General features: G+C 43.1%; 2 protein-coding genes across 2 annotated transcripts; both read left to right on the forward strand.

The window, feature by feature from the left end:
• Positions 1–63: 63 nt before the first annotated feature.
• Positions 64–7,223, forward strand: LOC112458852 (alpha-tocopherol transfer protein-like). Its single transcript, XM_025022675.1, has 4 exons — positions 64–2,380; positions 3,170–3,264; positions 6,074–6,388; positions 6,540–7,223. The coding sequence occupies exons 1-4, from the start codon at positions 2,050–2,052 to the stop codon at positions 6,885–6,887; spliced, it is 1,089 nt and encodes a 362-aa protein (XP_024878443.1). The 5' UTR covers positions 64–2,049; the 3' UTR covers positions 6,888–7,223.
• Positions 7,224–8,589: 1,366 nt separating this feature from the next.
• On the forward strand, positions 8,590–23,653 carry LOC112458850 (adenylate cyclase type 3). The gene is made up of 9 exons (XM_025022669.1): positions 8,590–10,329; positions 13,810–14,189; positions 15,022–15,306; positions 15,601–15,896; positions 16,455–16,783; positions 17,087–17,422; positions 18,884–19,189; positions 19,297–19,638; positions 19,808–23,653. Exons 1-9 carry the CDS (start codon positions 9,757–9,759, stop codon positions 19,988–19,990), a joined length of 3,030 nt encoding a protein of 1,009 aa, XP_024878437.1. The 5' UTR covers positions 8,590–9,756; the 3' UTR covers positions 19,991–23,653.
• Positions 23,654–23,803: the final 150 nt, after the last annotated feature.

A 23,803-nucleotide genomic window follows, 5' to 3' on the forward strand; every position in this document is an offset into this window, starting at 1 on the left:
GAATAATCTCGCATCTCGACCGTATAACTACGTGAGGGACGACCTCGCATTTACGGTACTAGCCCACTCACGGCCTCGGACACGCGAAGATGTACTAATGGTCGTTCAATTCGTGCGAGGGGCTTTTTCAACGTGCGGGGACGTGCGGGCGAAAAGTGAACCGCCGAGGCCGCGTGTCGGTACACAAAGAAATGTGCGCCAGTTACATCATCGCCGCGATCGGCACCGCCGGGCGTACAGTATCGCGCTACACTCGCGCGGGAAACCGCACCATAACTGCAGCTGCATCTTTCACCGGGCAGTGTTCTGACTGCGAGGCGAAAATCACATACGCGAGCGCGATGTGCATCGGAACGCAGAATCGTCCGTTTCTCGTTTTAACGTTCGTCGCCGATCCGTCGTCCTCTTCCGTGCGTTTTAACGCGGACGCAACAAGCGTCCGCTCGACCGTCCGCGCATTTAATTAGATTTCATGCACACGCGCTATATTTTTCTGTTTAAATGTGCGCAATATATCGCCCCGACCCGCCTTCGGCGAGAATTTACATTCACGCGAGTGCAAGAAGATAATAAGTGCTGTTTAAGAAAACAAAAAGAGCCGTCTCTATCGAGGAAAAGGAACAATACCGTGACGCTGACGTAACGTGTTAGCTTGTCTCTCAGACAGACAACAGATCAGACTGCTGCTTGCTCGTTGCGCAACGCGCGCCGCTGGTTTTTGTTAACAAAAAAGAAAGAGGATATGTGAATCGCGCGTCGCTACCGAGCGTAAACGACGGATATCCTAACTGCGCGCGCGAGGCGTTCTCTGGGGAATTAATATAGATAGATTTTAATTACATGTGCGTTTCGCGCGCGCGATTCCGAGAAAATGACCAGGATTGAAACGACGACGGCGGGTAGACGTTGCTGCAAGAGTAGAATACCGCCAACCGGATATTGGCTTCGTAGAGGCTGAAGGAGGCGCGTAGTTGTGTCGCGCACACAACGACAACGGAACGCGCGTATTCCGTTCGCGAAAACACACCAGCTATACCGTGCTCGACGCGCGTATTACGACACAGGAAAAAGACAAGCCCCTTATGATACACTCCGAAACGTTTACGAGTTCACGAGGCTTGCTTCAAAGTAGCACGCTGGCACTTCGTGCCAATTAATTCATATTGAAGATTGATACAATGATTTAATGGAGAGCAACATTGCAGACGTTGAAAAACGCTTTATCGGCGATACAACAATTTATTGGCGTTACGATATATAAATCGTTATACGTTAACAATGAGATATTCTTTTAACACTACGCAGCTATATCTTCTTTGACGCCTATCTGCGTCATCGGTTAATTCGATAATTTCCCGATTTATCATGCAAAACGTATGTACATGATACAACGTGATACAATGTAAGAAATGTTGGCGTAAAAAGAAGGCAATTGTTTTCTTGTCACTGTGTCTGTTTAATCGCTATTGAGATCGGTAAATTGAGATGAATCACGCCGTGTTCTGAACTTCGTCCGGTTGATGCGAACTAGACCTCGCCGATCACGCTCCAAGTTTGAGAGACTCAAGGTTCGCGCTGCTGCTAACTGCGCGACATTTAAATAATCTTTATTCAAGGGCGCGTCGTGCGGTCAATATTGGTCGCAGGAAAAAAAAGTTCAGTTTGAGTCAGCGTCAATAAGTCGGCAAGAGGCTCACGAGGGATCATTGTTTGCGTATGCACCGGTCGCTCGCAGGCAACACGCGCAACTGCACGCACGTGCACGCGTGTATGCGTCAATGTATGCACGTACGTTTATCTACTCGCGTGTATAGATGTTCGTGTGCAAGAATATCGGGTAGAAGGAGGTTATCTGGTAACGCCGGAGACAGGCGGCCGGCCAATAGTTGTATACGAGCGCGATCCACGACTGAATGAACGCGCGATTTCGCTTTTTCCCGCGCACGAGTGTCGATCGAGGAGACACGCCGATTCCGGAGATTCCGTGAAATCTTCCCATAGAATCGTTAAATGAAATAGATCATCGATCTATCTGTGCTGTGTGCTATCATGCCGCAGGAGAGCGAGAAGATCGGCAACGGCGCCGGGTCGACGATTCTAACGAAAGAACGCTACGGTCCTTCGATCGAAAGTGACGCGGAGGCACAGAGGACCCTTGCCAAGGAGAAGCCCGATGTCAAGAGGCAGGAGGATCTAGAGCTTCGCAAGGGTGCCGACGACATGCCGGAACTCAAGGATCAAGAATTGGAGGACGACGAGCAGATCACTCTGGATCTGTGCGAGCCGCCGCCGGAAGTCATGGAGTACGCCAGAAGGGAGTTAGGGGAGACCGACGAGGTCAAGTGTCAGACGCTGCAGGAGTTCCGCGATATGATCTACGGTAATTCGAGTTGGAGTATTAGCTCCGAAACGATCGTGAGCGTCAACGAGAAGAGGTGTCAATGTTATAAAATCGGCGGTGCAAATTGTCCTACCGAGAGAAAAGTACAATCGCAAAGTTTTAGATTTGACGGGCGCAACAATTGTTTCTGAGTCCCAGTCTACAATAGGTGTTTTAAGCCCTAAGCCCTAAGAAATTGACCAATCACAGTCAATTTTTCTCCTCAAATTCAACTGTGATTGGACAATTTCTTAAGGCTTAGGGCTCAAAACGTCTATTGTAGACCGGGACTTAGACAGCACCATGTCCAAAATATCGGAACATTTTAAAGATGTATTAAAATTGCCTTTAAGACGTCTTAAGCGTCGTCTACAATGGCAGCAGGAGTATGCAGTAAGACGTAAGCAATAGCTATTGACCAACCACAGTCGATTATTCTTGAATTGTAAAAATCCCATTAGTCAATAACTAATTGCTTACGTCTTACTGTATACTCCTGCTGCCATTGTAGATGCTTTTTATGTCGCAATTTTGGACATGCTGCCTGGGTTTTGTAACACATTGATGTTAGCAACGATATGCTGATGTTTCTGTAAATGTACATATTTCTATTTCTGGTTTAATTAATTGGGACATCAGATTTAAAGTAAATCTTTTGAGTTAGACAGATATGTGCAAAAATGACAAAAATTTCGTAGAATTCGTAACGGTTCGCGATCAAGCAGAAATAATTGTATTTATATTATTGTTTGGCGCAAACGAGTTTGTAATGTATGTGTTCTTTCGCAGAGACAGGCGAGTGCATGCCGCACAGGATGGACGACGATTTTCTCCTCAGATTTCTTCGCGCTAGGAACTTTAACATAAAGAGCGCACATAAGCTGGTGAGTTATAGATGTACAGGCATTGACAATGACATTTGCGATGAGGCGGACAGTTTAAATCGATGTGAAAGAGGCGTACGCCTTTATTATTAAACGTATATGCTCGCGTCGATGTGCTTTTTGTCACGTAAAGTAAACGATAAGAGTTTATCGCGTGCAGAAATAGAACGTCGACAAAAAAAGGAAAATAATGCAACTGCTTAAATTCTTTAATGCATTAAAATATTTTGCTCACTATACGTTACCGTTGGAAAATTTATGAAAGTAAACACTTATTGGCAATCATAATTTTGCAATGTTTTATGAGTCAATGAAAAGTTATAATGATTGTGAGATAATCAATTAACCTACTTTTTCTGGAGTTCTATACTATTTCTTAATAATTTTATTACGTGATTATTTGATCTAATCATATAACATTATTCCAGCTGCTTCCTGTCAAATACGAAAACAGTAAAGAAGGATCTTGAATTTAATACAGATTACTAAACCGGATTATGTATGGAATCTAAAACTAGTTGCGTAAAGCCTCTAAGAAATGAACTTTTATGTTTCATTGTTAGATACCCCTTTTCAGTATCGTAAATATTCTTATTAAACAAATTATATACGAGGCAATAAAAGTTTTGCGTCAAATCAATAGCATACCGTCTCTAAACGAATTAAATTACTGTTGTTAATCTTTGACATTTGTCGAATCGTTAAAATACTCGCAAACATCGATACGAGATATATAAGCATCTTGTCTACGCGCGTCTGAATAACTTCTCGGCATCAAGAAGCAGCAATAAAATTCTTTTTATAAATCTTTTAAAGAGCAAATTAATTTATGTAAAATACGCGCGTGTAAAATTTATTTATGCCCGTTCTAGACTGGAGGATCCGCGGCTCATCCTAGTGAGTAGTGTAAATGGGTAAAAATCATGGATAATCAATGATTTTTATCCGTCTACACTACTCACTAGGATGAGTCGCGAGTAGGATCATCCTCCAGTCTAAAACGGGCATTAGAGAGAAAGTTGAACATTTTTTAAAAGTTTTGCACTTTACTCTGTTGTGCTGATAAATTTTCCAACGATATATATATAAATAGTCCTCTCTACAGAATTAAAGAAATCGCATGAAAGATTTAAAAGGATGAGTTAACACACAAGATTTAATAATATGTACTAGGCTATCGTGCCCGGTAGTGGATTTTTCCGTAATTATAAAATTAGATTTAGAAATTTATAACGTTAGATTTTATAATAAACCTCGCTTGCTTTGTAATTAAGTATACATATCTAATTTACACATTTAGGAGCATAAATTTAACAAGTTAAATTTTAAATATGTTACGTAGATAAGTGATACTTATTTTTCTTTTCGAATATCATGAAAGACTCCTGTATGCACAATCCTGCATAATTAATAATTTTTTTCTCGTTTAGAGAATTGCTTCATTTATGATCATTAGCGGAATTATACATATATTCAGAGAAATAAGAAAGTGTATTATACCCAGTAGTTATGTCCAATGTAAGTCAATCAAACTAATATAATTGTAGCGACAGTTTGAATCTATATATATTTGTTTTTTTTCGTTTCTAATCTTATCGCGAACAAGTAGACATAAATCGATTTAATCGCGTACATATTTATGTCTTTTTCTTTTTTTTATATATTTTTCTCTTTCTTATATTTTTATTATCTTTCATTAACTTATATTATCTTGGATTATTCTGTGTGTAATTCAATCCAAAGTTGCTTTCGCAAAGTCGCGAATTCTTTTTCGAGTGTGATTAGATAAAACAATGATTGCAGAGATTATTGATGTGTATCAATATTTTCGTTTACAATATAAAAACGTCATTTTCAATTATTGTGGATGCTATTGGTTACGAAATTTTAAGAAATGTCGAAATAATATTTATGAACCATTGTGCAATTAATAGTGAAAATACATCGATGAATAAAGCGCGAACACGGAGTGAACCTTCTAGTTGCACAATTATGTCAAGGTGAACTGATCTACCTTTCGAGATCTGAAATACGCGGCGCGCTGGTATTCCACGAAAATTAGAATTAGTAAAAGCATGTGGAAAGGATCTGGCCTTTTAACCGAACACTTATTAAGCTGCTTTCAGTAATTGGCTCAACGACCGTGGTACAATTGCGACATTTTACTGAAAAAGTGGAATGAAAATTGGTATGGATTTAAAATAATTTCTCCATCCAGAATCAGAGCTTTAAGGCGACACTATCGTTAATTTTCCGATCTCCATATGCATAAGGAAACAAACGGGCTATTCATAAATGTAATTGCCGGGGAATAGCCGATGAATAATTGATTAACGATATAATTTATGCCTGTCTAACGATCAAGAATTCATAATGATATTTTATCTTAAACCGCGATAATGAACGACATGGAATGCTTATCCAACGTACACGTTCGCGATTTTATAATTCAAATTTGTGAATAACGAAATACAGTTAAGAAACCTCGAAAAACACGAATAATTGGGTTGCGTGCTATTGAAAAGCGTAGTACTCGAGACTTAGGATTCATACAATTTTAGAGATTACCCGCTATTGAAAACTGTATACAATTCAAGACTCCAGATCCGTATAAAAGTAGGTATTTGAATCCGGGGAATTATCTACAAAAAAAAAACTTTTGAAAAGTAAGATGTCACAATTTTCTTTACCGTGCTACTCGAGACTCCATGCAATTAAAATACCGTATTATTCGAGGGGTCACCCTGTATTCCCGCGCGAACGACCGAGCGCGCGAGGTCGATTTCTCTCTCAAGAAATTTTTCGATAGATAGTGAATTACTACAACTTCAAAGAGGAACACCCGGAGATCCATCAGATGATGAGCTCGACCGAGATGAGGTATATAGGTGACGACAACGTGATCACGGTGCCGCCGTATAGAACCCAGTGCGGCAGACGCGTAATGATCTATCGTTTTGGCAATTGGGATCCGCGCAAATATTCCACCGAGGAGCTCTTCAAAGCCACGGTCGGGATCCTCGAGCTCGGCATCCTCGAACCCAGGGCGCAAATTATGGGCGGCGTCGCCATTTTCGATTTGAAGGACATCTCCATGACACACGCGTGGTCCGTGACGCCTCAGGTACATCGTTATCCATTATCTTTCTCCTTTTCTTGTTGCACATGGGATCTTTACATTACTCCCAGGTTTGCGATAAATGTATTAATTATGAAATTAAAAGGCGGAAATAGTGTGCTAATATAATCACGCGTGTCGGCGATCCATTTTCTAGGTGGCAACTATGATGCTGTCTCTGATGGTGACCGCGTTTCCCATCAGGATACACGCGCTACACATCCTCCATCAGTCGTGGGTCTTCGACGCGATCTTCGCGGTCTTCAAGCCGCTGCTCGACGCCAACATGCGAAACAAGCTGTTCTTCCACGGTAGCAACTACGAGAGTCTACACAAGCACATATTGCCCGAGTACCTGCCGAAGGTGTACGGGGGCACGAGGAACGAGCTGCCCTATTACAAGTGGATTGCAGCCATAATCAAAGATCAGAAGGTCGTCGAGGAGATGAATAAAATGGGATATTTCGTCACGGACGATATTCGCGACTCCTTCATTCAAAAGTAAAATCGATCAAATCCTGGGGAGAGAACGGGGGGGCTTCAGGGAAACTTTAAAATATGCATGGTATTCTTTTGTATACATGATATTACTTAGCAATTAGTTCGCACGCTCTTATCATTAGTATCGCCATTTAGTCTCTTATTACCGTATCTTTTTGACTTTTCGATTAAGACACAAGACGTCTTGAATGCGTTTTGCGTAGATTATTTTACGTTATTTTTAGATAGAATTTTAAACGCTTTATATTATTTATATATCCAAGATATATCGTACTTGTGATTATGTATTCAAGGTTGGTAGCTAAGGCCTTAAATAAAAGTTTTACCACGATCAAATGGACCTGGAGTAATCACCTGTATCAAGCTACACGCTTATCCGCCACTCGCGTACACGATACGTTGCAATTGCAGTTATCATGCCTCACTGCTGCCTAACGGCGTAATGCCCGCGATAAGAATCGCGGGTTGTGTTTCTCCGCACGCTTCCACCTGATGAACCTAATGCTATTTTGGCCCTTTGCCGAGTCACTCCCATCAGTCTCATCGACTCGTAAGTTGATTTCCTTTTCCCGCGATTTATCAACGGCCCCACCGTTGATCGAAGCGATGTTATTGGGAAACGATCCATCCTACATTGTGACTTTTGATCCACGATACGTCGCGATGCAGTTTCCATCAGTTAATTGAGACTCGGACGCGCGTCGGATTTCTTCCTTCCGTATAGCGAGATCGCCGACGAGTGTGAGGAGAATCCACGAACCGTGACTCGAGAGTCAATTGGATTATTGGCATTTTCAGTAGAAACAGACAAAGGTGATTTCTGTGACGGATTTCTGCGATCCGAGGAAATAAGGATAGCGTGCAATCCGCTCCGGATGGTAAGCGAGTGGTTATACGAAAATTAAGCGAAGGCGTAAAAGGACGATAACCGCAAAAAAAGCGGAAAAAGAGTCGCGTTAACTTATTCAGCGGGTAATTGGGATTTAGAGCGAATCGTTGAACGTATCGATGAGAGTTAATCGAATGGCGCTCTTGAAATAATTATTTATTTAGTTGCGCTCGCTTGACCTCAAAAACAGATAACCAAGTTGCAATAATATCCGCGGTTGGAGATCGTAAACCGATGAAGGTATAAATTGATAAAGAGAATCATTCGCGATTGGTCGGCGAAATATTCTCGGAATATAACTTCACGTATTACCGTACGCAAAGTTATAAAACTTTCTTAACATGATAAAAAGGAAGGCAGTAACGGAAAGCAAAACAAGATATTCTGCAATTACTGTGAAAAACTGGAATGTAATTAAATTAATGAAAACTAGATTTCGTCGTAGAGTAACGGTTAATAAACAGCTCATCCTGATCTAATTGATACTTTTCAATATTTATAGCAGACGCACATCAGTGATCAACATTTAATAGCACACGTTTAAAGCAAAGTACAAGTAATTTTTGAAATTGTGAACGCTTTATTAAAAAAATAAAAAGCAATAAATATCTATGATTTAAAAAATATCTATGTCTTCCATTAATTAAAATGATTTAAATGACTTTGTTTCTAATTCAACTTTCTTTTTTTGCTCGAAAAAAGTACATTTAACTTTTGATACAGTTTGCGTAATTAAAATCAGCTGGGAAATGTTTCTAATTATCATTTTTATTTATTTTGGCATTATTTTATTCTGCTTTTATTATTATTTTTTAAATATAAAATTTTGCTCGCCGTAGTTTCAATCATTCACGATTTGATCATAAAAAATTTCTGGACTAAAAAGAGAGAAGCGATATAGAGTATAGAGCTTATAGTGCCTGAGGGATTCACGCGAGCCAATTGTGCTCGCCTGTCCTAAAATAAGAACTCGGCCACTCCGGGATGAACTCGAGATAGAACCAGGAAGATGAGGCCGCGCGCCGTGCGGGGGGGAGGAGAGGATGCAGTTAGGTCGGCGGATACATAGGTAGGACCGTAAAGGAGGCGCAGGTAGGGCCTGGCGTCAACTGCTGGGGTTTGTGGTGGTTGATATCGACCCGGGTCGGAGGGTCGTGTAGCAGTCAGGATCGCAAGGCGCACGCCTGGACGTGGACGGGAGCGGTGGCGCGAGAAGGAAAGCGGCGCAGGGTGGCGAAGTAGACGGAGATACATGGACAGAGAGACGCGCGGAGGGTGCTGAGGAGGGTGGAGAAATATATCAACGTATATACGTACACACGATCGTGGAGGCAGGTCGTGCAGAAGAGGTAGTAGGAACCCGCCGGTAGTAGCAACCCGGCTGGCTAGCGCACCCCACACGCGGGTGCCAGGCGCGCCGTATCCCCGAGAAAGAGAGGCTTATTACACAGTCCGGCAGTCCGGCTCGTCTTGGCGCGCATGTGTGCGTGTACGTGTGTGCGTGAGTGGTGCGAGAGTGGCTGCTCGGTCTGAGTATATACCTGTATCGCGTTATCCTTCGGGTAACAGCTGCGTTAACGAGGCTCGAGGGAATTCTCGCCGCTGAATCGCGTTTCGTCTGGTCGTGTTCCGGTGCGCTCAGCCACCCAGACTGAGTCACGAGCGAGACTACGCTCACCCCGTTCGCCCTCGTCTCTCGGCGAGGTGGTGGAACACGCAGCGCGAGAGGAATATCGCTCGAGATTTAGGGTGTAAGGACGGGGTGCGTTATCCCGGAAACCACGGGGGCTCCATGTGCATCCACGAGGAGGAGGAGGAGAAGGTAGCCGTGATCGGTCGATCGTCTCCATAGAGGAGGACGCGGCCGGACGCGATGATGCGGTAGAGTGTGGACGAGAGGAGTAATGTGACGGTGCGTGGCGCGCACTCAGCGGAAGAGGACGAGGACGACGAGGACGACGACGACGACCGTTAAACCGGCGCCATGTCGCAACAACAGCAGACCCCGACGAACGAGGATTCCTACCTAAGCTGTGGCAGGCCGTCGAACCTGCTGAAGACGAGCTTCAGCAGCGCCCGCCTCGAGAAGCTCTATCGCGCCTCGTCGCTGCAACAGCGTCGCGGCGGCCTCACGTGCTTCCTGATGTCGGCGATCCTGTACGGCCTCTACACGTTGTTGACGCCGGGAATGGAGCTGCCGGCACGTTGCGTCAGCGCCGTATTTGTCGGCCTGAACTCCGCCTTGTTAATCCAGACCGGCTGCATCAAGCTGAGCACGGCACGCAACTCGGTCTGGTCGGTGGTGCCGTGCATAGTCGGACAGCTGTGGATCGTGCACCTGCCCGCTCAGCTGTTCCTCAAGTCCACCAAGGTCACGCCGGGGGACAGCCTAGCTTGGATGCTGCTGCTGCTCTACCTCCTGTTCGCCACCCTGCCGCTCAAGCTGTGCCGCTGCACGTTCCTCGCCCTCGGCAGCGTGCTCGTGTACTTCATCGCCGTCATCGGTCTCTCCAGCACGACGTTGGAGGAGCTTAAAACACAGCCTGTCGATATTCTGGTAGGTAACAGCGTTGTCTCTCGCGTGTCTCGTCGTGGATCAGTCAGATCCACGGATCTTCGAAAGAGAGAGTTGGAATTTGAGGACCGCAGAGAGACAGAATTGGCCGACGAGAGGCAACAGAACTCAAGCACCGCTGAGAGGATTTCTTTAACTCGCGGACGCGTGAAAGCACTTGTCGTTTAATCCACGTTAGCTAGCCGAAGCTAGCGTAATCCACCACGTGACCTCTTTCCATTTATAGCGCCCCTCTATAAAGTTATTAAAAATAACTCGAATACTCATATACACTGCATTCTATATTTAATAAGTTAGTCCCTTCGATCGTGCCTAAAAACGGCGATAACGAGCTTAGAACGCGAATGCCGCGGCGTCTACATTGTCGTCAGAAGGGAGATCGGACAGACAAAAAGAGAGAAAAAAATCCTCAAGTTTGAATAAAACGTACCTGTCTCGTTGAAATCGTTTCGAAAGTGACGCGAGCACAATTGCACGCGAGTTAAAAGAAAAATGAATAAATAGACGGACTAAAACTCAGCGCGCGCGTGTTAATTGCTAGAAAGGGGATGCTTTTCGCGCTTTCCGATACGCGCGATGGACAGAAACAACGGTGTTGTTGGCGCCGCGACTTCTACAAACTTAATTCACTGTCAACCGTAGACCGGCGACGCGTGCACCAACAATCGATCCAAGTTCAACGAGGCGTATCTCCGCCGCTTTTATGAATATACGCGACACACACGGTTGCGAAGAAAAAAAATAATAAATTAGAAATTTCACGTTGTAACTCGCGAGGATTGTTTCTCTCGTGAAGAATCGAAAATCGGGTAAAACGTCGACGTTGAATAGTTCATTCGTAATGATTTTATCTCGTTCAGAATTGTGTTGTTAAATGAGTCGAACACGTACCGTGATAAAATGTCGTTCTGTTAAAACATACGGAGATATCTGCGAAACGTGTGGGTTACGCTGACGACGTATTTAGCAGCACTATTAATTGCAAATCATACTATTTTTGATCGTAACTCTTGACCTTAGATATGCACTGTTAACGTTCAGCGCGACCGACACGAGCTTACGCTACGTTTATCGCACATCGATACGTCGCGCCGAAGATCAAGGATACTACAACTGACTTCTTCTCCATCGCGGTTTTTGTAGGTGTCCGATAATTAGCGATAATTTAACTCATTTGTTTGGAATAGCTTTTTGTGGTAATTATTATACATATAATAAGCATCGTAATAATTATAGTATTTATATATAATTATATTAAAATCATAATCGGAATTTGTACATAATTATTAATTAATTAAAGTAATTATATCGGTGATTATATTTTAATAATTATTACAATAACGATAATTTCAAATAAATAAGTTAAATCATTGCGAATTATCGGACACTTACAAATACACGATGATTAATCGAGAAGAGGTCAATTATTGAATTAAAACTGGTTGTATTTGCACATCGGGAAACCCATTGAAACTCTCTATGCCATTGTTAAAGAATTTCCCAACAATTATCGCTATTAACTTACTAGATTCGTTAATCCAACAGGTAATACGCATTTTAACGCATTGCATTGCAAATTTGATTATTATCCACCTCCGTGAAAATTGATACATACGCGCGATACGACTCGCTGCGCTTATTACGTGGGCTTGTCTTATCGATCCCGGTACACGATGTAATACCATTGTTAAAGTGATAATAAGTACTCGCGCCGCTATGTATCGCCAGGAAAGTTGCACTCGTATATATACACCTTTGTTGCGAAGCGTGGCATTGAACGCATCGCACGATAACCGAGCCGATAGTTTGTCGCTCCCGTGTGTTGCGTATCTCGCGGTTTCGCAAGTGCACGTGATGCGTCCAGTGAAAAAGATATCTCAGGAAGCCGGGAAACTCGCGAAGCGATTGCTTCATCACACTTTCTCTCTCTATCTCCTTTTCTCTCTTTTTCACACTGTCTGCAATATTTGCTTTGCAATATTTTCTCTGCCAATCCATTTCATCGCAAAAAAATAATGCAATTATTGAATTAAACGAAGCGGCCGCGCTGGAGAGTGTTTCAGACTCGAGAAAACCTTTTATTAAAGCCGTGATCAGACTACGGATTGGGATTGAGATTGGATTGAAATTTGACCAATTAGAGCAAAGTTCACTAAACTTGAAGTTAGTTTTCTTTATTCTGATTGATTAAATTTCAATCCAATCTCAATCCCAATCCGTATAGTCTGATCACGGCTTTATTCCACTGAAATTGTCGTGTGACGCAAAGATATCGTATTTGTTTCACTTTTCATTCAACTGTGATAATCAACTTTTGTTGGAAAAAAAAAAGAAAATAAAAACTTCTAAATATTCAGGGCATGTAAGAGAATACTGAACTGATTACGCGCGTCTGTCGATTGCGTTATGGCAGAGCGTTTCAACAGACAATTGGCTTCATCGATCAGTAATAGCGTAGAACGGCTGATGTGGTAAACAGTACAGGTGCATCGGCCGAGGCGTGCAAAACTTTTGGCAGCAAATATCGTGTGAAAGCGAAAGCTGGAAGTAGACGCGCGCGGCACGTGGCTCCCGTCGTTAGTAACAGTCGAGTAGAGTTTGGTCAATGGTAGTTTAAAATAGAGAGCGACGAAGATAGAGGCACGTAATGAGAGCGAAATACAGAGTGAAAGAGAGCGAGAGAGAACGAGAGAGAGAGAGAGAAGACAAAGAGAGCGAGAGAACGGCGCTGCGCAACGATGCGAGAGGTTGCCTTTCGATATGCGACGCGCTTGATGCTTTTTCACTGGGATTGGAACTGACTACCGTTCACCAACATGGTGGAATACCATCCGGAAAAGTGACCTCACGATCGAGATATCGACTGGCGTTTGTCGCAGGAAAAAATACCGCAAAAGATGCAAATATGTTAGCCGTTGCGAGACTTTTCTGTTCCATTCTGAAGATAAATGTAGTTGGCTATTTTGTTTAATTTTTTACATAAAATATTGTATTAAAACAATACAGTTAAATTTGTAGTGTCAAATTATACTCAATTTGAGTTTTAATTATTCCTGTCACTACTGCTCCTACTCAATATATTATTTAAACTAAAATGTTAATTTAACCAAACCAATGAAGCTGAAATAATACTATTTTGTGTTACAATAATACATTTTGACACACATGGTTAAAAATAACAAAATGTTATTTAACTTTAGATTTAAATTTTATCCTTTAATATTTAACAGTAAATATTAACATTTCGAAAATATTGCATGCCAAATTACAAATCCTTATAATTCCATTGCCAATTATTGCTTCGCAATTTGTCATTTAGACGCAACGTAAGTAGCCGACGCGCAATTTGTAATCAAGGTCTTAACGAAGGGTCCGTAATAAATTCTCACCAAGTGGCGCGACTAGATTGCTCCCGCGGCGCTAGACGCTCGTAAAATCAGCTTCGTAAAAAATGTCCTACAGATCCTGACGCTGACGCTCTTCGTCGGCGCCTCTATTTTGGGCGCTTGCGGCTATTGCCTGGCGGAGTTTCAGCAGCGCCGCGCCTTCCTGGAGACCAGGCAGAGCTTGGAGGTCCAGCTGATGATCGAGGAGCAGAGCGCGGAGCAGGAGCGGCTGCTGCTCAGCGTCCTGCCGGAGCACGTCGCGGTCAAGATGCGGCAGGACCTCGGCGCGTCTCTCGACACGCAGTTCAAGAAGATCTACATGTCCAGGCACGAGAACGTGTCGATACTTTACGCCGACATAGTCGGCTTCACCGCGATCTCGTCTACCTACAGCGCCGGCGAGCTGGTCAAGATACTCAACGAGCTCTTCGCGCGATTCGATCAGCTCAGCGAGCGGTACATATTTTCACAGTTCTCACTTTAATGATGCATTGGCATTGCCATTAATGAGTCTCTTATGTTAATGCAGAAAAGAATATTTAATACCAATTTTAAGAGCTACATTTTTCTCACTACATTTGCACGTTTTTACTTTCGCTCTATCGATCTTGCGAGTAAAGTACACCACGCACAAGGTGAAAAACGCTGCGGTTCAAGCAGATCGATATTGTAAATATCCTAAATGTTTCAATTCAGCTGATAATTAATATCTTAATCATTTGGAGAATTAAATTATTTAATTAAAGTCGCCAGTGAGTTTGGGATATAATGTAATATTGAGGAAAGAAATTAAATATTTGTCATCCGCGTAGCAGAGTTATTTTTGTCTTCGCCCGATATAATGCAAGTTTAGTGCGAGTTCGCGTGCTATCAAATGCTAATCGTAAAACGGCACGGCAAAGTGGTAGAATTCCGTAGGTCGCGCGTTCCATTTCCGCCGGGGATAATGAAAATTGTATGATTGGTTCGACGGCGAAATTGATTCCATCAGTGAGCTTCCCCGTCGATTTTGTCTTCGGCTATTCCGACTCCGTAAATCCTGCCACAGGGGGAGGTCCTTCGAGGACACGATGGCAATCGATATCGCCGGGGACCAGGGTTTTCCATTGCCGCCGAATGCACTTTGCAGTTTATGTGATCATCATCCGTCGTCGCGTAATATTCTATTTATAGTCAGAATATCTTCTTCTTCTTCACCTACCCACACGCACACAGATGTCATTAAGGAACGTTTTTCAAACCGATCGAGCGGGCAAAGAGAGTTTGCGACATGGAATCTCATTTACAGATACGAGCAAATGCGCATCAAGATCTTAGGGGACTGTTATTACTGTATAAGTGGTGCACCCGTCGAAAGGCCAGACCACGCGGTCCTCAGCGTGCACATGGGACTGTCCATGGTGGAGGCGATTAAATACGTTCAACAAAAGACGAACAGCCCGGTTGACATGAGGGTGGGCATTCACACAGGTGCGGTACTCGCCGGGGTCCTCGGACAGAGGCAATGGCAGTACGACGTCTACAGCAAGGACGTCGAGCTGGCGAACAAGATGGAGAGCAGCGGAAGGGCGGGGTAAGAAATGCTACCTTACAAGACCGTTCGGTTTGAGAATGCGATTAGAGAGATGCGTTTATTATAATATTTGGGAATTTTTATCGCAACCGGATTAAAAAAAAGATCTTATCCTTCGGTTAATGTCAAGCGTGCTCCGTTTTATCTTAACTTTTGAATTATTGATATATCGAGAAATATTTATCGACCGAATGTTAACGTGATCGAGAAGCGAAAGGACGATATGACATTCGTATCCGTCGAGAAAGGGCCGCGCCTGCACGCTGTAGTGCATAAATAAATAAATGCTTTAAGGAGAGTACACATCTCGAATGCGACGCTGAGCTTCCTAAATGGGGAATTCGAGGTCGAGCCGGCGCACGGGGAGGATCGGGAAGAGGCACTCCAAAAAGCTGGCCTCGTTACTTACTTTATCGTGAAAGCCTTGAAGCCGTTTAAGCCAGCGATAACGAAAAGCCTTGCGTCGCTGGCGGACGCGGAAAACACAACCGCGCAAAGAATAATGGAGAACGCGGAAGACAAGATGGACAATATTCGAGAAGATTCCGAGGAATTTCAGCAACGTCTGAGAAAGAAGCTTGACAGCAGAGGTAAAAAGTGAAAAAAGTCAGGCATTTTCAGTCGAAGTTGAGGGAACGTTAACATAAAACTCGGCGAAATTGAATTCGAGGGGGATCGGGGGGTGGGAAACGTTGTTTCATTTTAACTCGGTAAGCGACTTAAAAATCCGCGCATGCGTTCGCAAAGTGTTACTCTCGTCGGGTGTTGCGAATTATCGACGCGGGCGCTGATTACAATCGACGCTCGAGCGAGCGTGTCGCTGTGTTGATTAACATTCAACTACGTGACACAAGCGTCGCGCGAGATCGCGAAAATAATCTTTTCTTTAGGTATAAAAATTAGGTTTAAAAATTTTTTAGAAACATTTGAGGGAGGCCGACAATCGATTTTACGTTTGCAAAATAATCTTTTTTTTCTAAATTCATTAAAGTCAGATTTTTCGGATGTCTTTTCGCGAATGAAAGCGACATGTTAGCCTCAGCGGGGATCCGCCCGATAGATAATGATAAACTCGATGCCAATCGTCGGACATCCGGCTTATTAACGACTCAACCTTGCGTGTGACGTCAGCCTATGAACACTCGTAGGTGGTGGTACCGACCTGAAAGGTCATGCCTCCTGGTTGACCCTACGGTTCAAGGATCCGAACGTGGAGACGGCGTTTCACAGCGTCGAAGAGGCCTTCTCGCCCCTGTCGCTCCTCGGCGGGCCCCTAGTCACCATGTGCGCGGCTCCAGTCTGGAGGCTGCAGCCCTGGGGACCGTTCACGTGGGGTGGCGCGGGAGTGGTCACTCTCTTCGGTGTCGTGCTGGCTGGAGCTACCTGCTTGGGCAGCGCGGTCAGGGCGATGTGGTTCAGAAGCACCCTCGCAGTCCTGATGACGTTCTCCCTCATAATCTTCCTGCTGTTAGACATGGTACGAATTCGGACACCTACTGCTTTCAATCTATACTTGCTGCCGCAGCTCGACCGTTCGCACAATTGAATTTTCTCTCTCAATTTGTTATTGAGATGTCTTAGAAATCTCAGATTTATTTTTCTACGGAAAAATTCAGAGTTATTTCAATAAAAATTTAATAAATGACACTCATTACAGAATCTTCAACGTTTATCATTGTTTATCTCTTTAGTATTTCAAAGCGTTTAAGTTTTTGATAAAAATGTTTCTCTAGCAGAGAGATATTAGCTGCACATTATCCTTACTATCCGTTTCGTGTAGACTAACTGCGTGATCGTCGACGATATCGAGCCGCCGAGGAACGCCTCGCTAAATAACTGGACCTGGCGATGTCCGTACCCTTCTTATTATTCATACATCGGCGTCCTCGGGCTGGTCGCTATCTCGATGCCGACATACCTGTGTTACCTGACCAAGGCGTGCCTGATGTATTTCCTCGTCGTCGCGCAGTCCTGCATCAATGTCCTGTTCATCTCATCGAGCCTCGACAGGGAGGACGTGGCATCGAACCAAGGAGCCGTGCCCTTTAAGCTGAAATATTCGCTGGCGGCCACCTTGTTCACCATCGCGACCGCACTAGTCATCGTAGCGAGATACGTAAGTGTAAAATGTTTCGCTTATTAGAAATATTTTAGATCGCTACAAGCATCGTCGGCACTTATTCTATCTTATTAGCGACTCGTTAATGTAAAAGAAATTAATATGGAATATTTTAATAAGTAAAATCGACCGATAATCGAAAATATTAATATTGATTTATGCATGATATTGAATAAATAAATAATAATATTTATAATTATCAGACGGGATTTTAATAATTTATATAAATTTTATATATTTCTGTATGCTTTTGAACCATTGATTACTATCCGATCTAAAAACGTAATTTCATTCAAAAGCTAAATATATATAATACATTGTTAAATTGATACTTATTATAAATATCTTATAAATATCGTTTATAAATATCTTATAAACCTACAAAGAATTTATATCGAGAAATATCATCCCAGCCAAGGTTCGAATCTGGATTTCCCTATACTATTCGGAGCATCTATACCAATAATAAATTGAATAAATAGCGAAGAAACTTGAGCATGCTGGAATATTTCGACATTAACGGCGGTCGATTGCTACAAGCTATAACGGAGACATACATCGGCCGCGGCTTTACGTGCCGATCGATCTACGGTGCGTTGCTGCAGCACGCGAGAATGGAACGACTCGCGAAAATGATGCCTTCCTCCAAGGTCGGCATGTCGATAAAAGAACAATCAATTCTCACGGGTCTATAAAACCGCGCCGACGATTGCCTCGACGATCCATTCCGTGTCGCGTTAAATCAGATATCAAGAGCGGTATTGCGAACGCTTTGAAAATGCAATCCACGTTATTCGTACAAATTGATCATGTCGATGGACGTTACGTTTTTTAAAAATTATCTACTTTATTTTCAACGTTTCAACATTAAATTATTTCTGTAAAATTATTACTGAAATCATATCCCACTTCGCGTATATCGGAAAAGTATATATGAAGCCATAACGCGGTGTTGTAGTTTTCCCGAAATAATCCGACAATTATTTGGGTATTTGGGCGCGAAATGGAAACATAATCCATTTGCGGACGGCGATGATGATGGGTTCAATCGAGAAATTGGACCTCGGGTAATTCGCGATTTTTGAGTGGGCTTTTCACGGCGCGTTGAATGACACTCTATCCGCCTAGCACGATCCTCTATATTTGCTATCGAAAGCGTCGAGTGAGAGAAAGGCGAAAGCAATTTCACAGAATTTTCGCCCTAACGAGGCATTTCCCTTGACGGGAACATAATTTGCGTGCGAGTTCTATGGAACACGAGGGAATTCCGAGTAAAAGCGCTTTTAGTTTTGCTATAAGCTATAAGCTAATTAACTATTTTGTAATATCAAAATAATGTAAAAATGTACAACAGAACAATCAGAGATTTAATTGCGATCAAAATTTCAATCTTTCCAGTCGTTTAATAGTTTAATTTAACGGCAATCTTGTTAACGACCATACGAATATTGTTTGCAGGCTGAAAAGGCGCGAAGAATGCTGTACCTGCGAGGGCGAGAGGTGATCGCGCAGAGGGAACGGGCAGCGGATATGAAGCGACGAAACGGTGCTCTAATATACAACATCCTGCCGCCTCACGTGGCCGCTTATTTCCTGTCGCGCGCGAGGCACCACGACGATCTTTACAGTCAGAGCTACGCCGAGGTGGGCGTGCTGTTCGCCAGTATGCCGAACTTCGCGGACTTCTACAGCGAGGAGAGCATCAATAATCAAGGCCTCGAGTGCCTCAGGTTCCTGAACGAAGTCATCTCCGACTTCGACGCCGTAAGTTTCTCGCCCCGTTCAGCTCAATACCGCAAAGTTTTCTCGTTACGGTGATTACAGCTTCCCTTTATACCCCTGACTTACCACTCACTCTATCCTGCCCTTAGATCCTCGATCAGAAGAAATTCAAGAGCATCATCAAGATCAAGACGATAGGATCGACCTATATGGCCGCTTCGGGAATATCCGAGGTGCAAACGGTGCAGTCGGAGGACGGTCCCCGGTGGGGCCATCTCGTCACTCTCGTGGAGTTCGCGCTGGAGCTTAAGAAAGCCCTGTCAAGCATCAACGAGCAGAGCTTTAATCACTTTGTTTTGAAAATGGGCATCAATCATGGACCGGTGACTGCCGGTGTCATCGGCGCGCGGAAGCCTCACTACGACATTTGGGGCAACACCGTCAACGTCGCGTCGAGGATGGAGAGCACGGGGAAAGTCGGCTGCATTCAGGTATCAATCAGTAAAGATGCATTAGCAGTCGCTTCTAAATTCTTTGGTTGATAAACACAATTTTTTAACTAGATTTTCACTAAAATTGAACCGTCAAATAATCTTTTAATCTTGAACGAAGTCCTGAACAATATTAAATTAAAAAAAAAATAATAATAATAATTTTCAGGTCACGGACGAGACGCGGAAGATACTGGAGCCGTTCGGTTTCGGCTTCGAGCAACGAGGTCTCGTCTTTGTTAAGGGAAAGGGGCAGCTCTTAACGCACTATCTCGTCTCCAAGGACGGCGTCTTTCTCGATCTCGACAGCGATCTGCCCGTCGAACCTACCCACCCGATAATCTATCAGTAATGTACTCGAAGGCTCTAAACTCGAACGAGAAACAAACTCTTTCACCGGGGGTATCAAGCCGGTTGTTCAGAAAGAACCCGTTACGATTTTCCTCGGCATCAGGTATCGGGCTGGATGTTCTCCAACGTCCGACCTGATAGTTTCCGGGAGCTGGTGAATCCACGAATCGTAAATTAGACGACGTCTCTCTGTTCACCGAACGAATTTTTCTTCAAGGACGTTCGACAAGCTAAGTGTGTATTGTCGTAGAGAACTCTCTAAATGTTAGCATCCTCGTGTCCTCAAAAAGAGAAAATGGCACGCGGAAAGAAGGACGAGGAGGATTGGAAAAGGGCTCGAGATCGACGCCCGGAGATCGTTCGCGACTGTCCGCGAGTGTCATCGTACGTCGCCATATCATCATTCATCATCATTGATAAACGCGAAGGGAGAAAAGTTTGCACACAGCTGCCGTCGATTATTCATTGTCACACGTTCGCACGCGCACACGCACGCACGCACGCACGCACGCACGCATGCATGCACACACGGGATCACGCGTGCGCGCGTGTCTTACGAACGGCGGGGGTGCGTTGAACTCGTACAGGGTAATATTCGAAACAAAACAAGTAATAGGTTTAGAGAAACGCAGCGGGTTTGAAAAGCGCGAATGAAACGATATTTTGATGTCGCCGTGTAAATAGCAATAGATCCGTAGGGGTGAACACAGGTGTAATATCGTTAACAGAGATATGTAATATAGTGAGCAGATGGAACGCCGTCTCGAGGATCTGGATAACGTAGAGGTAATTTACTTCGTGTGTGGTAAATCTCATATTTTAGAGCTAAACTTCTTTCTCCAAGTCGCACTGATCGGACACGGTTGCTGACGCGGAAGCTGCACGAGAAACAATTCGCGAATCCTGTCGTTATTCATAGGCCGGTATTCATAGTCAGATCTTATATTTAAGATCGTCTTAAGTCTGGTCAAAGGTAGTCTTAAGACTCCATCCAACCAATGAAATGACCGTATTAGCATCTTAAGACATTACTTAAGACAATATAGAAATAAGATCCGACTATGAATACCGGCCCCAGACAGCACAATGTCTAAAATCGGGAGACATGTCTAAAATCGGACATAGACGTCTTACGTCCAGATTTTGGGACATTGTGCTGTCTGGGTGGTATCGGTATTCCATATTAGTGTCCTTCTCGATAATTGCAATAACCCAAAGAATTCTCATCTACAGCTCTTCGTCAGTTTCCGTGTCTGATCTACACACAACTCGAATTCGATCTGCGACATTTCGATCGCCGACATACGAGGATATAAAGAGAATCTTGAGAGAGGTGTTGGCAGAAAAGCGCGAAGTTGTCCGTTCTCACGTCACCACTTTCGGTTATCAATGACGTTTCTCGTAACATGGCATAATTTTATTACCGTCTATTCGATTGCAAATCAACGATTTAGCGCGGGCGACGTCTTTTTAGGAGTCTTAGAGAACTGTATTCTCCCGGATACACGTCACCTGTAGAGAGCGCACACGAGATATACGTATATCGGAGACAGAATATATATATTATATATAACGGCGGTACTCGACAAAATGAAAATATAAGAACATTAGGGAACTATAAATGTGCGCAAATATAAAAAAAAAAACGCAACAAGGAAAACGAACATCGCCGATTACGGTAGTAATTTATTTTTCTACAGTCGCCGAGAGTTTATCACAGACCAAGATGACTCGGATACGTGCGTAACGCACACGAGGAACCTTAAATGAAATTTTCTACTGACTCTTTCGTTACGTACGACGGCATAAATCTCAGCACAAAAAGAAAAGGAACGTCTCCCCTCGCACGTGTTCAAGGGTAACTTTGTACTCACTCGCTCTTGACGAGATTCACGTGACAATTCGAGTAAAAGTTGCAACGCAATTCGCGACGGCGTTGAATGTAACGAGAGGGTTGCGAGAGAAAGAGCATCGAGCGAGAATGAAAGAGTGGGTATGAGAGATTGAATGGGAGTGCAAAAAAAAACAAGTAGGTATCGGCCTAAACGCGAGAGAAGCTAACAATAAGCAAAAAGGTCAAAAATGGATCTCCTCATTCGGAGAGAGAAAAAGAGAGAGAGAGAGAGAGAGAAAGAGAGAGAGAGAGAGAGAGAGAGAGAGAGAGAGAGAGAGAGAAGCGATATACTTCCACGATCGTTCCACGAATCGCGTACTTCCATTTCCGGCCGACTTCTCGCCCGCACAATCATGCATGTGCGCAGTAAAATACGCGAAATTCGACGTGTACACGCGCAGACGCATCGATCGGCACGTTTAAATGTACACACGCGTACGTAGATCGGAGAGTTATCTTGTAAGATAGCAATAAATGGACTCTCCTTCGCGTATACATATACGCTATATTTTCATGAGTCGATATAGGAAATATGGATGGATTGACGTGTGACGTAAACTATCTATGAAAAGTTGATTAATTAAGAGAAATTAATAGAAACTCATTTTGTAAAATTTTGAATCCTTAATCCTCGAGATTGGGGGATTTTGTAAAAAAAAAAAATATCTTTTACCCCCCCTCCTTCGTTTTCTTCGTTAGAAGAGATATAACGGGCTGTCGTTGCATGGAGAATAAAAGTAATAGAAGAGTATCCAAAACATTTTTAATCTCCGACATCGAAGATCCTAGAAGAGATTCTATCTCGCAGATTGAATTTCTATTAATTCCTTTTGATCCATTGATTTTTTTTTCCGCGGCTGATGTAGGACGCGCAAAATGATCCGCGTGTAATCGTGTACTAGTCATGTAAGGAGAATATATCACTGTTGATATGTTAGCACTTTAAATGTGACGAAGCAAATTTGGAGCAAGCGAGAAAAAGAAACTTGTAAAACTTTCGACTTTCTAGCGCGGCAGGCGCAGCTGCACGCGAAAAATCCGAGGGTATAAAATCCGACATGTATAAAAACTACGCGAGAAACCCCACTCCTGCGTCGGCGAGATAATAAATGGCGTCTTTGCCTACGAGAAAATATGGTATTATTTTTTTTTCCAAACTGATGCTTGTGATGCACTTTTGAGATTTATTCATCGCGAGAGATCCAAGAGATCATTATTGTTAATTTTTTTGAACTGTATTTGTCCGAGATTCTCTTGGTTGCTGATGCTTAAGACAGGTTTCGAGATGCCTGGATATACAGGTTATCTTAGAGAAGAGAACTAAAGAAAACGACTAACAAAATCCTGTAATGGAATTCTATGAAGATAGCATAAAAATATAAGACGAGCTTTAAACATCCAAGGATTGGCCTAATAAGCGCCGGTTTCAAAAGTCGCAAGCAATTTATCACGAATTCAAGAAAGAAAGTAACAATCACGAATATTATTTCACGAATATTATATATATATGTATGCATATAGGAATAAGTTTGAAAACTTCTATCGGTAAATTTGGAACAAAACTTTGTCTCATCCTCTTCAGTTTAATTTTCTCGCAGTTGGTTCGCAAAATCAAGTCTATCTCTTAAGTGTCTAGGATTATACCAATCAGAGACGACAGGAGTAGCAAATGTTAGTATTAAAAACGACGTTAAATATCTTTGTAAATAAATTTCGAACTAGAACTCTGTGAGTTTTGTGAAAAAGAAGTAAAGTGAAGCTAATGAAAGAGCACGATTTGGTTGAAGCTCCATGGTCCTGAAGCCTAAAACGAATCCCTTTAATTTCCATTTGTTCGTAATTAAAAAATTGTTAATATCACGCCATGTTTAAGAGATTGAATTACAGAAGAACAAAGGTAAAATTAAAGCGGCTGCCGTC

The sequence above is a fragment of the Temnothorax curvispinosus genome, unplaced genomic scaffold (genome assembly GCF_003070985.1).
Source record: "Temnothorax curvispinosus isolate PA1 unplaced genomic scaffold, ASM307098v1 QBEX01009282.1, whole genome shotgun sequence".
Classification (NCBI taxonomy): Eukaryota; Metazoa; Arthropoda; class Insecta; order Hymenoptera; family Formicidae; genus Temnothorax; species Temnothorax curvispinosus.

Bases quoted from the DNA above. Each gene is read 5' to 3' on its own strand.
- LOC112458852 (XM_025022675.1), top strand. From the start codon at position 2,050: ATGCCGCAGGAGAGCGAGAAGATCGGCAACGGCGCCGGGTCGACGATT. The intron at 2,381-3,169 runs GTAATTCGAGTT...GTTCTTTCGCAG, and splicing joins GTTCCGCGATATGATCTACG to AGACAGGCGAGTGCATGCCG. The intron at 3,265-6,073 runs GTGAGTTATAGA...ATTTTTCGATAG, and splicing joins TAAAGAGCGCACATAAGCTG to ATAGTGAATTACTACAACTT.
- LOC112458850 (XM_025022669.1), top strand. From the start codon at position 9,757: ATGTCGCAACAACAGCAGACCCCGACGAACGAGGATTCCTACCTAAGC. The intron at 10,330-13,809 runs GTAGGTAACAGC...AATGTCCTACAG, and splicing joins CACAGCCTGTCGATATTCTG to ATCCTGACGCTGACGCTCTT. The intron at 14,190-15,021 runs GTACATATTTTC...TCTCATTTACAG, and splicing joins TTCGATCAGCTCAGCGAGCG to ATACGAGCAAATGCGCATCA.